At 47.2% G+C, this 16303-nt stretch overlaps 2 protein-coding genes across 3 annotated transcripts; both read left to right on the top strand.

The window, feature by feature from the left end:
• Positions 1-628: 628 nt before the first annotated feature.
• Positions 629-2335, top strand: LOC134211042 (serine protease Hayan-like). Of its 2 annotated transcripts, XM_062687611.1 has the most exons (5): positions 629-1001; positions 1133-1289; positions 1353-1673; positions 1735-1792; positions 1853-1992. In XM_062687611.1, exons 1-4 carry the CDS (start codon positions 869-871, stop codon positions 1760-1762), a joined length of 639 nt encoding a protein of 212 aa, XP_062543595.1. In that variant the 5' UTR covers positions 629-868; the 3' UTR covers positions 1763-1792; positions 1853-1992. The 2 variants fall into 2 exon arrangements, with proteins under 2 accessions (XP_062543595.1, XP_062543586.1); XM_062687602.1 differs by having other exon boundaries at positions 636-1001; positions 1353-1792; positions 1853-2335.
• Positions 2336-11360: 9025 nt separating this feature from the next.
• LOC134211040 (CLIP domain-containing serine protease C9-like) lies at positions 11361-15204 on the top strand. Its single transcript, XM_062687588.1, has 3 exons — positions 11361-11761; positions 14011-14598; positions 14657-15204. Exons 1-3 carry the CDS (start codon positions 11617-11619, stop codon positions 14992-14994), a joined length of 1071 nt encoding a protein of 356 aa, XP_062543572.1. The 5' UTR covers positions 11361-11616; the 3' UTR covers positions 14995-15204.
• The last annotated feature ends 1099 nt before the right edge of the window (positions 15205-16303 follow it).

Below are 16303 nucleotides of genomic sequence, written 5' to 3'. Positions count from 1 at the left end.
CGTATGACCTTTTGTCATAGATTCATTATGTTCTGGAATGAATGTTTTCATATAATCGGGGTGATTGGTCCCGATAAGCTCCTGGGTATTATGTATGTATAGTAACAAATGTGTGTGGTAAACCCTTTACCATGTTAAATAATCGTGAAGTTAAGGGTCAAGTCTAGTTTTGAAAGGCATAAAGGAAAGAGTACCATTGTCTTTTCTTTAAGACACGAACCTTCGCCACGAGTGGGTCAATACCTTTGTTAAATCCTCAACCTTCCAACGATGACGTCAGGATAAGTTCTCGATACAGCCGGAATTATTTATGTCCACATTTTTTTTATTCGTTGCTCAATTGTGTGTGAGCCTCCGGAAATTATATTTCTTTTGTGCATTTTTCCCGATTCGTTACCATGTCGCAGTATTAAAAAGGAATCTTTCAATTATCAGAATTAGGATTAATTAAAAAACATGATGAAACTACGCAGTGCGTTACGGTAAAACCCAGAATAGAACTGTTTTAACATATTAATGTTACATGCTGCACCATTATAAGAAGTCCTTGCGAGTCCTAAACATTTCAAACGCCAATCCTAACGAAAAGAGTTGCGTTGCACGTGAGAGTGAGAACCCGCTAATTCAAGTGGTATTAAGCTGTTCGTTTTAATCCGTCTTCAGTTCGCGTAATCGTCTTGATCCATTTGGACGTTAGGACTCTATCTGATATTCAGTTGCTCGTTTATTTAGCGTGTGTTTTCGTTGTTTAGCGTGAATTATTATTAAAGTTATAATCTGACTCTGGTGTTTGTATGGGGAGGGATCGAACGCGTAACAGATGAAGACAGTCAGTCGTGGTCGTTGTGACGACATTGTATGAAATAACATGCAAAACATTATCATCGCGTTTTCAACTTATCATCGCAAAATGTTATCGCTATTGCTAGTGTTGGTATTGTTGGATCTGACGCAGTTATCTGAAGAAGCGGACATAGTTTTTCGTAACACGGGTCATGACGGTGAGAAAAACCTTCAGGAGCCCAGAGCCCAGAGGCTCTAAGAAGAATAAAGCCAACTATGAATTTCCCTAATACCAAAAAACTCATCTAGATCTATCGATTCTAAAATCTTACATTTTGAACCTTTTCAGAAGGAGATGCGTGTTCTCTAGACAATGGCCTATACGGTCAATGCCGAAGGCATAGTCAATGTATCGCTTACTCTGAACTGAAAAATCAATGCGGATTCATAGGGTCAGAACCAGTACTGTGTTGTGATGTCCTTCAGGAACAGTGCAACGCGATTAGGTGATTACGGAAAAACTTGAACTTTTATAAAAATATAAAATTCAAAAAAACATCATGTTTCAGATTAGCTAGAACTGGAAAACCCCCTGTGGTGGACCACATCATCGGGGAAACTGAAATCGTTGAAATAGAAGAATTTCCGTTCATGGCTCTGCTGATGTATTCCAACCCGGAATTTCGTTGCGGTGCTTCATTAGTTTCCGATCGGTTTTTGCTTACGGCGGCCCATTGCATAAGAAACAGGGAACAAATGGTACCGGAGTCCGTTATGCTTGGAACGATAGAAGCGGATGATCCGGGTGCCACCATAATTCGTATCAATAGAACCTTCGTGCATGAAAACTATAAAGCAAAAACCAAGCAGAACGATATAGCAATAATCAGGTTAGACAAGCCCATTATAAGGAGTTCGCTAATTAAACCGATTTGTTTACATACAAACCAGGATTATCTACCAGAAACGGAAGAGTTGACTATTGTAGGATGGGGAGTGCAGAATGATCGTAAGATTTTTTTTCTCACTTTTGTAGCATTGTAAACTAATCAAACTGCATTTATTACAGAACGCGACTTATCGAATCTTCTTTTGAAAGGAACAGTCCGTCCGATTCTGATCGCAGCTTGTAGGAAACGGTTCGGTCAAGCGCCGAATGGAGGCGCTGTGCAGTTGACAGTGAACCACCTTTGTGCCCTGGGTAACGAAACGCAGAATAGTATCGCTACCGATGCCTGTCAAGGGGATTCCGGCGGTCCGCTGGTTTTGACACAGAATGAAATACACTATCTCACCGGTATTACGTCGACCGGCGGCGGCTGTGGGAGTGTTTATTTTGCCGGAGTCTATACGCGAGTTAGCATGTATCTTCAATGGATTATATCGAAGGGAGTGTTCGAGAAATCGTAGGATCGAATTGGAGTTGTAAATTAATTACAATTTGTTAAATGTATTAAGTTTGACCGTAATTGTCGAGGTTAATGTACTGAACAAATATTACCATCTTCGAAAGTCAGAAGAAAAATGATCTAAAATTCATTCTTTTTATAAAATCCAATTGTGCCTTTTATTCGTCTAAACATATTCCTGAACATAAGGGGGGTGTTAAGGGGTGTTTGGAATTTCAAGAAGTACTATTGAAAATTGGTAAACCTACTAATTCCGCACGTACATCGCGAGCACAGACATCAAATTCGTGCAACTTGCGTGCTGGGTTCTCATCCTCAGTTCCAGGTTATCTGGAAACGATTTTTAAAACTTGTCACAGCCTACAGATGACAAAAATCTACCATGGACTGGGCTTTTACGGCCTAGGCGGGGTTGGAATAGTGGTCAAACGCCTTCAGTAGATAGCAAAATGAGAAATGGACCTGATTGATATAAGAGATCAACCGACAATATCAATATTTGGCACTAAAATATCATGAGAAGATCAAGATTTGCTATTTGTAATAAGTGATCAATATCAGAATGTTGAAGGAAGAAATAAGAAGGAAGAAGGAATAAAGAAGAAGGAAGTAGTAAGAAGAAAGCAAGAAGAAATGAGAAGAAGAAAGAAAAAAGAAGAACTGAAGAAGAATGAAGAAGGGAATCGGAAGAAAGTAGAAAAAAAACTCATCATCAATTTGGAACCAAAAAAGCACATGCTTCTACTCCACTGCTGACTTCCGATCGGATCCGATCCGAACTCGAGTTTTTGTTTACTTTTGCAAGCGCGAGCGAGGGACTAACCACTAATGCAGTGGTTGTTAACCTGGGGTACATGTACCCCTGGGGGTACTTTTGCTGGTTCCAGGGGGAACCTCGAACAAAAATGCATACTGGCGGATGTATTACAAACCCTAGTAGCACAGTTCTGGCAGATTTGGTTGCAGCAACTCTTATATGACCTAATTTGGTCGCATATGAGTCACAGAAACTCCTTTATAACAAGTGTGTTTCTCGGGAATTGTCTTGTAAAATGTCATCTACATGTCGTTTGTTTAATTTGTTCATAACTTTCCTCAGAAGTCAAATTTACTTCATAAATTTTGATGTACTCATAACAGTCATAATGCTTGAGTAGTGCTATATTTTTGTCTACAATTCCTCCTTACAACATTAGAGAAACTCGGAAGCCTCCTTTCAAGAGGCTCGGAAGCCTCCTTTCAAGAGGCTCGGAAGTCTGCTTTCAAGAGGCTCGGAAGCCTCCTTTCAAGAGGCTCGGAAGCCTCCTTTCAAGAGGCTCGGAAGCCTCCTTTCAAGAGGCTCGGAAGCCTCCTTTCAAGAGGCTCGGAAGCCTCCTTTCAAGAGGCTCGAAAGCCTTCTTTCAAGAGGCTCGGAAGCCTCCTTTCAAGAGGCTCGGAGGCTCAAGCCTCCCTTTCAAGAGGCTCCAGGAAGCCTCCTTTCAAGAGGCTCAGAGCCTCCTTTCAAGAGCTCAGGAAGCCTCCTTTCAAGAGGCTCAAGCCTCCTTTCAAGAGGCTCAGAAGCCTCCTTTCAAGAGGCTCAGAGCCTCCTTTCAAGAGGCTCAGAAGCCTCCTTTCAAGAGGCTCAGAGCCTCCTTTCAAGAGGCTCAGAAGCCTCCTTTCCAAGAGGCTCAGGCCTCCTTTCAAGAGAGCTCAGAAGCCTCCTTCAAGAGGCTGGAAGCCTCCTTTCAAGAGGCTCAGGAAGCCTCCTTTCAAGAGGCCTCAGGCCTCCTTTCAAGAGGCTCAGAAGCCTCCTTTCAAGAGGCTCAGAAGCCTCCTTTCAAGAGGCTCAGAGCCTCCTTTCAAGAGCTCAAGCCTCCTTTCAAGAGGCTCGGAAGCCTCCTTTCAAGAGGCTCGAAGCCTCCTTTCAAGAGGCTCAGGAAGCCTCCTTTCAAGAGCTCAGAGCCTCCTTTCAAGAGGCTCTGGAAGCCTCCTTTCAAGAGGCTCAGAGCCTCCTTTCAAGAGGCTCAGAAGCCTCCTTTCAAGAGGCTCAAGCCTCCTTTCAAGAGGCTCAGAAGCCTCCCTTTCAAGAGGCTCAGGAAGCCTCCTTTCAAGAGGCTCTCAAGCCTCCTTTCAAGAGGCTCAGGAAGCCTCCTTTCAAGAGCTCAAGCCTCCTTTCAAGAGGCTCAGAAGCCTCCTTTCAAGAGGCTCGGAAGCCTCCTTTCAAGAGGCTCAAGCCTCCTTTCAAGAGGCTCAGAAGCCTCCTTTCAAGAGGCTCAGAGCCTCCTTTCAAGAGGCTCAGAAGCCTCCTTTCAAGAGGCTCAGGAAGCCTCCTTTCAAGAGAAACTCCAGGCCTCCTTTCAAGAGGCTCAGGAAGCCTCCTTTCAAGAGGCTCAGAGCCTCCTTTCAAGAGGCTCGGAAGCCTCCTTTCAAGAGGCTCAGAAGCCTCCTTTCAAGAGGCCTCAGAGCCTCCTTTCAAGAGGCTCAGGAAGCCTCCTTTCAAGAGGCTCAGGAAGCCTCCTTTCAAGAGGCTCAGGCCTCCTTTCAAGAGGCTCCAGAAGCCTCCTTTCAAGAGGCTCAGGAAGCCTCCCTTTCAAGAGGCTCAGAAGCCTCCTTTCAAGAGGCTCAGAAGCCTCCTTTCAAGAGCTCAGGAAGCCTCCTTTCAAGAGGCTCAGAGCCTCCTTTCAAGAGGCTCAGGAAGCCTCCTTTCAAGAGGCTCAGGAAGCCTCCTTTCAAGAGGCTCAGGAAGCCTCCTTTCAAGAGGCTCAGAGCCTCCTTTCAAGAGGCTCAGAAGCCTCCTTTCAAGAGGCTCAGAGCCTCCTTTCAAGAGGCCAGGAAGCCTCCTTTCAAGAGGCTCAGGAAGCCTCCTTTCAAGAGGCTCAGAGCCTCCTTTCAAGAGGCTCAGGCCTCCTTTCAAGAGGCTCAGAGCCTCCTTTCAAGAGGCTCAGAAGCCTCCTTTCAAGAGGCTCAGGAAGCCTCCTTTCAAGAGGCTCAGAAGCCTCCCTTTCAAGAGGCTCAGAAGCCTCCTTTCAAGAGGCTCAGAAGCCTCCTTTCAAGAGGCTCAGAAGCCTCCTTTCAAGAGGCTCAGAGCCTCCTTTCAAGAGCTGGAAGCCTCCTTTCAAGAGGCTGGAAGCCTCCTTTCAAGAGCTCCAGAGCCTCCTTTCAAGAGGCTCAGGAAGCCTCCTTTCAAGAGGCTCAGAAGCCTCCTTTCAAGAGGCTCAGGAAGCCTCCTTTCAAGAGGCTCGGAAGCCTCCTTTCAAGAGGCTGGAAGCCTCCTTTCAAGAGGCTCAGAAGCCTCCTTTCAAGAGGCTCAGGAAGCCTCCTTTCAAGAGAGCTCAGAAGCCTCCTTTCAAGAGGCTCAGAAGCCTCCTTTCAAGAGCTCAGAAGCCTCCTTTCAAGAGGCTCAGGAAGCCTCCTTTCCAAGAGGCTCAGAGCCTCCTTTCAAGAGGCTCAGGAAGCCTCCTTTCAAGAGGCTCAGAAGCCTCCTTTCAAGAGCTCAGAAGCCTCCTTTCAAGAGGCTCGGAAGCCTCCTTTCAAGAGGCTCAGAAGCCTCCTTTCAGAGGCTCAGAAGCCTCCTTTCAAGAGAGCTCAGAAGCCTCCTTTCAAGAGAGCTCAGAAGCCTCCTTTTCAAGAGGCTCTCAGAGCCTCCTTTCAAGAGGCTCAGAGCCTCCTTTCAAGAGGCTCAGAAGCCTCCTTTCAAGAGCTCCAGAGCCTCCTTTCAAGAGAGGCTCAGAGCCTCCTTTCAAGAGAGCTCAGAAGCCTCCTTTTCAAGAGAGCTCCAGGAAGCCTCCTTTCAAGAGAGCTCAGGCCTCCTTCAAGAGGCTCAGAAGCCTCCTTTCAAGAGGCTCAGGAAGCCTCCTTTCAAGAGGCTCAGGAAGCCTCCTTTCAAGAGGCTCAGAAGCCTCCTTTCAAGAGGCTCCAGAGCCTCCTTTCAAGAGGCTCAGAGCCTCCTTTCAAGAGGCTCAGAAGCCTCCTTTCCAAGAGGCTCAGAGCCTCCTTTCAAGAGCTCAGAAGCCTCCTTTCAAGAGAGCTCAGAAGCCTCCTTTCAAGAGGCTCAGAAGCCTCCTTTCAAGAGGCTCAGAAGCCTCCTTTCAAGAGGCTCAGAAGCCTCCTTTCAAGAGGCTCAGGAAGCCTCCTTTCAAGAGGCTCAGAAGCCTCCTTTCAAGAGGCTCCGGAAGCCTCCTTTCAAGAGAGCTCAGGCCTCCTTTCAAGAGGCTCCAGAAGCCTCCTTTCAAGAGGCTCAGGAAGCCTCCTTTCAAGAGGCTCAGAAGCCTCCTTTCAAGAGGCTCAAGCCTCCTTTCAAGAGCTCAGGAAGCCTCCTTTCAAGAGGCTCAGGAAAGCCTCCTTTCAGAGAGCTCAGGAAGCCTCCTTTCAAGAGGCTCAGAAGCCTCCTTTCAAGAGGCTCAGAAGCCTCCTTTCAAGAGGCTCGGAAGCCTCCTTTCAAGAGAGCTCAGAAGCCTCCTTTCAAGAGGCTCAGAGCCTCCTTTCAAGAGGCTCAGGAAGCCTCCTTTCAAGAGGCTCAGAAGCCTCCTTTCAAGAGGCTCGGAAGCCTCCTTTCAAGAGGCTCAGGAAGCCTCCTTTCAAGAGGCTCAGAAGCCTCCTTTCAAGAGGCTCAGAAGCCTCCTTTCAAGAGGCTCAGAAGCCTCCTTTCAAGAGGCTCAAGAGCCTCCTTTCAAGAGGCTCAGAAGCCTCCTTTCAAGAGGCTCAGAAGCCTCCTTTCAAGAGAGCTCAGAAGCCTCCTTTCAAGAGCTCAGAAGCCTCCTTTCAAGAAGGGCTCAGGCCTCCTTTCAAGAAGGCTCAGGAAGCCTCCTTTCAAGAGGCTCAGAAGCCTCCTTTCAAGAGGCTCAGCTCAGGCCTCCTTTCAAGAGGCTCAGAGCCTCCTTTCAAGAGGCTCGGAAGCCTCCTTTCAAGAGGCTCAGGAAGCCTCCTTTCAAGAGCTCAGAAGCCTCCTTTCAGAAGGCTCAGGAAGCCTCCTTTCAAGAGAGCTCAGAGCCTCCTTTCAAGAGGCTCGGAAGCCTCCTTTCAAGAGGCTCAGAAGCCTCCTTTCAAGAGGCTCAGAAGCCTCCTTTCAAGAGGCTCAGAAGCCTCCTTTCAAGAGGCTCAGAGCCTCCTTTCAAGAGGCTCAGAAGCCTCCTTTCAAGAGGCTCAGGAAAGCCTCCTTTCCAAGAGGCTCCAGGAAGCCTCCTTTCAGAGGCTCAGAGCCTCCTTTCAAGAGGCTCAGAAGCCTCCTTTCAAGAGAGCTCGGAAGCCTCCTTTCCAAGAGGCTCCGGAGAGCCTCCTTTCAAGAGGCTCAGAAGCCTCCTTTCAAGAGCTCAAGCCTCCCTTTCAAGAGCTCAGAGCCTCCTTTCAAGAGGCTCGGAAGCCTCCTTTCAAGAGCTCAGGAAGCCTCCTTTCAAGAGGCTCAGAAGCCTCCTTTCAAGAGGCTCAGAGCCTCCTTTCAAGAGGCTCCAGAGCCTCCTTTCAAGAGGCTCAGAGCCTCCTTTCAAGAGGCTCAGAAGCCTCCTTTCAGAGGCTCAGAAGCCTCCTTTCAAGAGCTCAGAGCCTCCTTTCAAGAGGCTCAGAAGCCTCCTTTCAAGAGGCTCAGGAAGCCTCCTTTCAGAGGCTCAGAAGCCTCCTTTCAAGAGGCTCAGGAAGCCTCCTTTCAAGAGCTCAGGAAGCCTCCTTTCAAGAGGCTCCAGAAGCCTCCTTTCAAGAGGCTCAGGAAGCCTCCTTTCAAGAGGCTCGGAAGCCTCCTTTCAAGAGGCTCAGAAGCCTCCTTTCAAGAGCTCAGAGCCTCCCTTTCAAGAGGCTCAGGAAGCCTCCTTTCAAGAGGCTCAGGAAGCCTCCTTTCAAGAGGCTCAAGCCTCCTTTCAAGAGCTCAGGAAGCCTCCTTTCAAGAGGCTCGGAAGCCTCCTTTCAAGAGGCTCAAGCCTCCTTTCAAGAGGCTCCAGAAGCCTCCTTTCAAGAGGCTCAGAAGCCTCCTTTCAAGAGGCTCAAGCCTCCTTTCAAGAGGCTCAGAGCCTCCTTTCAGAGAGCTCAAGCCTCCTTTCAAGAGCTCCAGGAAGCCTCCTTTCAAGAGGCTCAGGAAGCCTCCTTTCAAGAGGCTCAGAAGCCTCCTTTCAAGAGGCTCAGAAGCCTCCTTTCCAAAGAGGCTCAGAAGCCTCCTTTCAAGAGGCTCAGGCCTCCTTTCAAGAGGCTCAGAAGCCTCCTTTCAAGAGGCTCAGAAGCCTCCTTTCAAGAGGCTCAAGCCTCCTTTCAAGAGCTCAAGCCTCCTTTCAAGAGGCTCCAAGCCTCCTTTCAAGAAGCTCAGGAAGCCTCCTTTCAAGAGCTCAGGAAGCCTCCTTTCAAGAGGCTCAGAAGCCTCCTTTCAAGAGGCTCAGGAAGCCTCCTTTCAAGAGGCTCGGAAGCCTCCTTTCAAGAGGCTCAGAGCCTCCTTTCAAGAGGCTCGGAAGCCTCCTTTCAAGAGGCTCAGAAGCCTCCTTTCAAGAGGCTCAGGAAGCCTCCTTTCAAGAGCTCAGAAGCCTCCTTTCAAGAGGCTCAGAAGCCTCCTTTCAAGAGGCTCAGAAGCCTCCTTTCAAGAGGCTCAGAGCCTCCTTTCAAGAGGCTCAGAGCCTCCTTTCAAGAGGGCTCGGAAGCCTCCTTTCAAGAGGCTCAGAGCCTCCTTTCAAGAGGCTCCAGGAAGCCTCCTTTCAGAGGCTCAGAGCCTCCTTTCAAGAGGCTCAGAAGCCTCCTTTCAAGAGGCAGGAAGCCTCCTTTCAAGAGGCTCAGAAGCCTCCTTTCAAGAGGCTCAGAAGCCTCCTTTCAAGAGGCTCAGAAGCCTCCTTTCCAAGAAGGCTCAAGCCTCCTTTCAAGAGGCTCAGGAAGCCTCCTTTCAAGAGGCTCAGGAAGCCTCCTTTCAAGAGGCCTGGAAGCCTCCTTTCAAGAGGCTCAGGAAGCCTCCTTTCAAGAGGCTCCAGAGCCTCCTTTCAAGAGGCTCAGAAGCCTCCTTTCAAGAGGCTCAGGAAGCCTCCTTTCAAGAGGCTCAAAGCCTCCTTTCAAGAGGCTGGAAGCCTCCTTTCAAGAGGCTCCGGAAGCCTCCTTTCAAGAGGCTCAGAAGCCTCCTTTCAAGAGGCTCAGAAGCCTCCTTTCAAGAGGCTCAGGCCTCCTTTCAAGAGGCTCAGAAGCCTCCTTTCAAGAGGCTCAGAAGCCTCCTTTCAAGAGGCTCAGGAAGCCTCCCTTCAAGAGGCTCAAGCCTCCTTCAAGAGGCTCGGAAGCCTCCTTCAAGAGGCTCAGGAAGCCTCCTTTCAAGAGGCTCAGGCCTCCTTTCAAGAGGCTCAGAAGCCTCCTTTCAAGAGGCTCCAGGAAGCCTCCTTTCAAAGAGGCTCGGAAGCCTCCTTTAAAGAGGCTCAGGAAGCCTCCTTTCAAGAGGCTCAGAGCCTCCTTTCAAGAGGCTCGGAAGCCTCCTTTCAAGAGGCCTCGAAGCCTCCTTCAAGAGGCCTGGAAGCCTCCTTTCAAGAGGCTCAGAAGCCTCCTTTCAAGAGGCCTGGAAGCCTCCTTTCAAGAGGCTCAGGCCTCCTTCAAGAGGCTCAGGAAGCCTCCTTTCAAGAGGCCTGGAAGCCTCCTTCAAGAGGCTCAGCCTCCTTTCAAGAGGCCTGGAAGCCTCCTTTCAAGAGGCTCAGAAGCCTCCTTTCAAGAGGCTCAGGAAGCCTCCTTTCAAGAGGCCTCGGAAGCCTCCTTTCAAGAGGCTCAGGAAGCCTCCTTTCAAGAGGCTCAGAAGCCTCCTTTCAAGAGGCTCAGAAGCCTCCTTTCAAGAGGCTCGGAAGCCTCCTTTCAAGAGCTCAGGAAGCCTCCTTTCAAGAGGCTCGAAGCCTCCTTTCAAGAGGCTCAGGAAGCCTCCTTCAAGAGCTCCAGGAAGCCTCCTTTCAAGAGGCTCAGAAGCCTCCTTTCAAGAGGCTCAGAAGCCTCCTTTCAAGAGGCTCAGGAAGCCTCCTTTCAAGAGGCTCAGAGCCTCCTTTCAAGAGGCTCAGGAAGCCTCCTTTCAAGAGGCTCAGAAGCCTCCCTTCAAGAGGCTCGGAAGCCTCCTTTCAAGAGGCTCAGAGCCTCCTTTCAAGAGGCTCGGAAGCCTCCTTTCAAGAGGCTCAGGAAGCCTCCTTTCAAGAGGCCTGGAAGCCTTCAAGAGGCCTCCTTTCAAGAGGCCTCCAAGCCTCCTTTCAAGAGGCTCAGGAAGCCTCCTTTCAAGAGGCTCAGAGCCTCCTTTCAAGAGGCTCAGGAAGCCTCCTTTCAAGAGGCCTGGAAGCCTCCTTTCAAGAGGCTCGGAAGCCTCCTTTCAAGAGGCCTGGAAGCTTCCCTTCAAGAGGCTCAGGAAGCCTCCTTTCAAGAGGCTCAGGAAGCTTCCCTTTCAAGAGGCTCAGGAAGCCTCCTTTCAAGAGGCTCAGAAGCCTCCTTTCAAGAGGCTCAGAAGCCTCCTTTCAAGAGGCTCAGGAAGCCTCCTTTCAAGAGGCTCAGGAAGCCTCCTTTCAAGAGGCTAGGAAGCCTCCTTTCAAGAGGCCTCGGAAGCCTCCTTTCAAGAGCTCGGAAGCCTCCTTTCAAGAGGCCTGGAAGCCTCCTTTCAAGAGGCCTCAAGCCTCCTTTCAAGAGGCTCCAGGAAGCCTCCTTTCAAGAGGCTCAGAAGCCTTACTCCTTTCAAGAGGCTCGGAAGCCTCCTTTCAAGAGGCTCGGAAGCCTCCTTTCAAGGGGCTAGGAAGCCTCCTTTCAAGAGGCTCGGAAGCCTCCTTTCAAGAGGCTCGGAAGCCTCCTTTCAAGAGGCTCGGAAGCCTCCTTTCAAGAGGCTCGGAAGCCTCCTTTCAAGAGGCTCGGAAGTCATATTTCTCATGAGATGTATGAATTGTCTCATTCCTCACTTCTCGCTGTACACTTCATGTAATTTTTACTAATTCAGCTAAACGGCATTAAGTATCGTATTAGTATCGTATTTGTGTCCAGTGTCTAAAGATCAATGAAATCAAATAAAAACTAATAATCTAATCATTTTTTTTCGTCATATTTTTTATGTCCTCCCAATAAGTAACGTAAAAAGGGGGTTGAGTGTATTGCATACTGTAACCTGCAGAATGATCGCTCTGACGCTCTTGAACAAGCAATGGCATGCTAAATACAGGTGAATACTGTGAGATTGAGAGCGAAAGCCTATCGATTGGAAAACGAAACGTCTCGTTTTAGCCTGCCGCTCGCATCGATCGGCAATCAGTGTGAGCGGTGATCTTGAACCACTCGGACGCAGACAGTCCGGCCCGAGCGCGGCAGATCGCGACTGTGGCGTGTGTGATCGATGACACTTATCGCAATTATTGCCCATAAATTAGCTAAAGTGATAATCCCCGGTGCCATCCCGTTGATATGCGGAATGAAACTCGCGTGACGGCTCATTAGAATTTCCGAGCAGTAATAAATGGTGTTTGTGGATCGTTTGTGACGTAGGAGATTTGTATTCATGAATTTAATTGATAGGAAAGTGATCGTGAATAATTTGCGTGCCCCTCACTACAAAATGCGGTCTATTATGTTGATTTTGTTTTTGGGGTGCTTAGTGCATCAAATCGCATCAAATATTGTGTTTGAAGATAAGACGCTGTATGGTAGGTTTCTAGTATTAAAAGGCTGATGGAAGTGTTAGCGAACTGACAACGTGGTATGGGAGGTCTTTTTGCAAGTTTGGAAGATGAAATCAGAAGTTTATTTTTTTGAATACCTCGTGTTACGAGGATTTCAATTCAGTCAACTGCTTGAAATGGGTTTGCCTTGGTTAGCTCCTTGGTCCTGCGGCAATGAAGTGCAATTTGTCCATCACTGAAGTATTTTAATTTGTTTTCCTTTTTAATAGTAATATTTTTTATTTGCTCAACGGCATTCTGCTATGGTTTATAGCCTGTCCAAGAAATAGGAAGTCCTATAACACATTTCTCACTGAACGTTTCGATCAATGGAAACGCCTCAGGCATCCAGCAAGCGATAATAGCGGGTTTCCCCCCAGTCATCACGTTTTAATTCCAAAACTTTTGCTTCCTTCAAAGTTCCCATAATCAATTGGAAATCACTTGATCCAGCAGTGTCATATTATACAAATCAACCTAGAAGTAGAGGAACAGTGAAGTCAGAAGATGAATCCATGTGATCGTGTGAAAAGTGAAGAAGCAAAACATCAAAGAGAATGATTTTTTCAGGGAGCGAGCTCGGATATTGAAGACTCTCTTCTTGCTTTCAAGCTCAGTGACAGTGCGAGTCGTGTCACTAGAAATACACCCTCGGTAGTTTACTTCACAATGTCGTGATTAACTGATAAACTGATTAAATGGTCCACATAGCTATGTCGTGTCCCTTTATGATTAAAGCCATTATCGATAGAATATCTATCGATCAGTAACTGTGATGAACCACTTTCATAACTTTTGTTTTTGGTATAAAGCATGTTCTATCACTATTATCACTTGTGTTGCAACCATATCCCATCAGTACTCAACACAACGTTAGACGTTAAACAGTGTATCTTTCGTTCAATAAAATGTTTCCGTAATAAAATGTTTAAATCCGGAGAAGAAATGCTTCTTGCGCGATCATAATGCTGTCGTGACCAGAATAATCGTCAATATTGGCAAGAATAAGATCTTTTTACACTACCAGCTGCGATAGTGTGGCCTCAACGGTAGCTATCCGGCACACTTCTACACCGTTTCAATTTCATCATTGATACTGCAGCGTTGGGCTTTGTAATATGATTTGGTAGTCAAGATGTTCAGCTTTAATGGTCGGGGAAGGGTCGTTCGACTGAAACCCATTCGGACGAAAGCCATTTGGCCGAATGCCACTAGGCCGAACCTCATCTGGCCGAAAGTAATTTGACCGAACTGGTCATACACGGGCCATTCGGCCTAATATGTTATTTGGCTAAATATAATGGTCTCATTTCTCAATAATCATTGCTTACGGCAAAAGTGAGAAATAAGGAGTTGGAAATGATGATTGAAAAAAGAGGCGTCTCCCTTCTTACTTCGTTCTTCCCACTCATCACAATTAGAAGTGAGAAATGATTAGTGAGACGTCTCACTTATCACTTCCCACTAATCATTTCTCGCTTCTCTTCAAGTAAGTAGACGCTACTCACTTCGCATTTCTCACTTCTCACTGTGAAAAGTAGAAGTTCGTAGTGAGTCTTCTCACTAACTATTTCTCACTTTGAAAAATGAAAAGTGCGAAGTGAGTAGTGAGACGTCTTTCTTCGCAGTGAGGAATGAGAAATGATGATCGAGAAGTGTGAAGTGATCCAAAAATTTTGTTGGCCAACATATTCGGCCGAATGAGTTGTTCGGCCAAATGACATATTCGGCCAAATGACCTATTCGGCTAAATGGCATATTCGGGCAAATGACCTATTCCGTCAAATGACCTATTCGGCCAAATGACCTGTTCGGCCAAATGACCTGTTCGGCGAAATGACCTGTTCGGCCAAATGGCCTATTCAGCAAAACGACCTGTTTGGCCAAATGGTCTGTTTGACCAAATGACCTGTTTGGCCAAATGACATGTTCGGCCAAATGGCCTATTCAGCAAAACGACCTGTTTGGCCAAATGGTCTGTTTGACCAAATGACAAAATGGTATATTTGACCAAACAACTTTCAGTCGAATCCTTCCCCGTAACTTTTGTATGGTGGGAGCGCAGAAGTGGACTTTAAAGTCGAAAGTACTTTAAGACCAAACATTTTATGAAGAAAACCGTGAAACGAGTTTTCCTCGAAGAGCAGAATTTCGTTTGGATGAAAGTACTTTGGGAAGAATGATTTTTGTGATTAACGGTATACCTATAATAGCGATTTATTCCTTCTTTCCAGAGGGTGACAACTGCGTACTGAGCAATGGACGACCGGGCCAGTGCCGTAAGGCTTCCGCATGTACCACGGTCGGTGGTGGCGAGCTCAAGCTATGCCGATCGGATGGTTCCCGGATGGTTGGCTGTTGCGACGTTGTGCAACAGCAGTGCAACGCTGTTTTCAACGCAACGGCCACTCGAATTTCCGACCACATCGTTGGAGTGGTGGACAGGGCCGAAAGCGGTGAGTTTCCATTCATAGCGCTGGTAATTTACAACACCACTGTGCACCGCTGTGGAGCCACGATCATTTCCGAGAGGTTCTTACTGTCCGCGGCGCACTGTTTCAGAAGTGAGTTCACCGCGTTGAAAGTGCGCGTTGGGACAACCGAAGCGGAAGATGGAATGGCCGACACGTATGAGATTGCCCGAGTCAGACGGCATTCACGGTACGGGTCGCTACGTCGGTTGAACGACATAGCCGTTATCGAGCTGAAGACCAAGATCAAAATGAATCAGCAGGTGCAGCCCATTTGCCTGTATACGGAGAAGGAAGAACTGCCGGAAACTCAAAATCTCACAGTTATAGGCTGGGGTATCGATAATTCAGGTAAATATGGAATTCATTTGTTTGTTCGTCAATTGAATTAAATTTATTCCGTTTGTAGAGGATGTCTCCCGAGTGCTGCTAAAAGGGATCGTTCGGCCTGTGCTTCGTAGCAACTGTCACCAGCGGTTCAACAAGGATTTTGTGAGGTTCAACGTTACGGATGGTCATTTATGTGCACTGGGTGAACAAAACGAAGATGGAACGGCCACTGACGCTTGCCAGGGAGATTCGGGCGGACCGCTTGTGCTACGTCAGAACGACAAGTACTACCTGGTCGGAGTAGTCTCGTCGGGACCTGCGTGCGGGGGCACTGAGCTAGCAGGCATCTATACGTGGGTGTCAAAGTATTTGGAATGGATAATTGAACAACAAGCTTGGCGGAACAGTCCTCGATAGCGCGAGATACAATTTAGTCAATAAATATGTACGCTTTATTAATAAATAATCCCATACAAAGCCTACAAAGTCAAAAACTGCAGAGAGCAAGTTTGGCAAAGAAACTCTCCCTTCTAAGTACCGCTGGATTCCTGGTTAGCTACACCTATGCTTGGTGTATTGTAGAGCTCCATTATCGTAGAATCAGAGTTTTATAGAGGACAAATTTCGTTTCCGTCTGCATGTTGCGGGATTTAAGGTGATAATAGAACCGTTTCGTAACCTATTCGCAGCGCAATACGTCTCTTCATTTCACGGGAATCGTCATTGTCACATGTCACAACCGTTCCAAGGGTAAACCTATCTTGAACAACTTCAAACACTTTCGCATCAAACACTACCTCAACACCTACATCACTATAGGACTATAGTATAGGTATACCTTTATCTCTACTCGGAACCTTGTATTTAGTCTTGGTTGAGTTAATGTTTAAGTCTATCTTCGCCGTCTCCCTCATCAGTGGGGTAAAAGCCCTGCGATCGATTCCAAAGAGGTAGATGTTGTCCGAAAAGCCCAGAAGCATATGCGACCGTGTGATGAAAGTGCCGTTCCTCTGCATGCCAGATCTCCTAATCTCGCCCTCGAGTGCATAGTTGAACGATAAATTCTAAAGTCACAAACGAGGTTGACACTTCGTTTGCAATCCGAATACATTATTTTGAGAAATCAAGCGTTTCACGTATCAGTCTAATCAGTTTTGCCGGAAATCCATACTCAGACATTATCTGCCATAGCTCATATCTCTTCACTGCTTTAAAATCAATGAACAGCTGACGAATCTGCAAGTTGTACTCACGGAATTTATCAAGCATCATCCGTAGGTTCAACATCTGATTCGTCGTTGATCGTCCCTCACGAAAACTTGCTTGGTATTCGCCAACGAAGGACTCCTCAAGCGGTCTCAATATGTTTAACAGAATAGGTGACAGAATTTTGCACACCGAGTTCAGAAGGGTGATTGTTATTGGCACACTCTAGTCGGTGGTAGGTCATTTGGCATAAGACCGTTTGGCATAAAGGTCGTTTCGTATAATGTCGTTTGGCACAACAGCCATATGCCATAATGGCCATTTGGCATTATGGTCATTTGGCATAACAGCTGTCACTGATTTCGGAACTTATGAATAATATATTCAATTATTTAAAATAATTATCGCTTGAACATTATTAGAGAGCTGCTTTGAATTGTTTTGTTTTGAATAAAAGATTGTATCAAATCACTGCTCAAAAACAATGGTAGACTTCATGAATTTTTGATTATCTGCCTTT

Source organism: Armigeres subalbatus, chromosome 1, assembly GCF_024139115.2.
Source record: "Armigeres subalbatus isolate Guangzhou_Male chromosome 1, GZ_Asu_2, whole genome shotgun sequence".
Classification (NCBI taxonomy): Eukaryota; Metazoa; Arthropoda; class Insecta; order Diptera; family Culicidae; genus Armigeres; species Armigeres subalbatus.
This window is presented reverse-complemented; position numbering and strand designations above follow the sequence as displayed.

Coding starts and splice junctions, on each gene's coding strand:
- LOC134211040 (XM_062687588.1), top strand. CDS start 11,617: ATGAATTTAATTGATAGGAAAGTGATCGTGAATAATTTGCGTGCCCCT. Junction 11,762..14,010: donor TGAAGATAAGACGCTGTATG/GTAGGTTTCTAG, acceptor CCTTCTTTCCAG/AGGGTGACAACTGCGTACTG. Junction 14,599..14,656: donor CTGGGGTATCGATAATTCAG/GTAAATATGGAA, acceptor TTCCGTTTGTAG/AGGATGTCTCCCGAGTGCTG.
- LOC134211042 (XM_062687602.1), top strand. CDS start 869: ATGCAAAACATTATCATCGCGTTTTCAACTTATCATCGCAAAATGTTA. Junction 1,290..1,352: donor GAACAGTGCAACGCGATTAG/GTGATTACGGAA, acceptor ATCATGTTTCAG/ATTAGCTAGAACTGGAAAAC. Junction 1,793..1,852: donor ATGGGGAGTGCAGAATGATC/GTAAGATTTTTT, acceptor CATTTATTACAG/AACGCGACTTATCGAATCTT.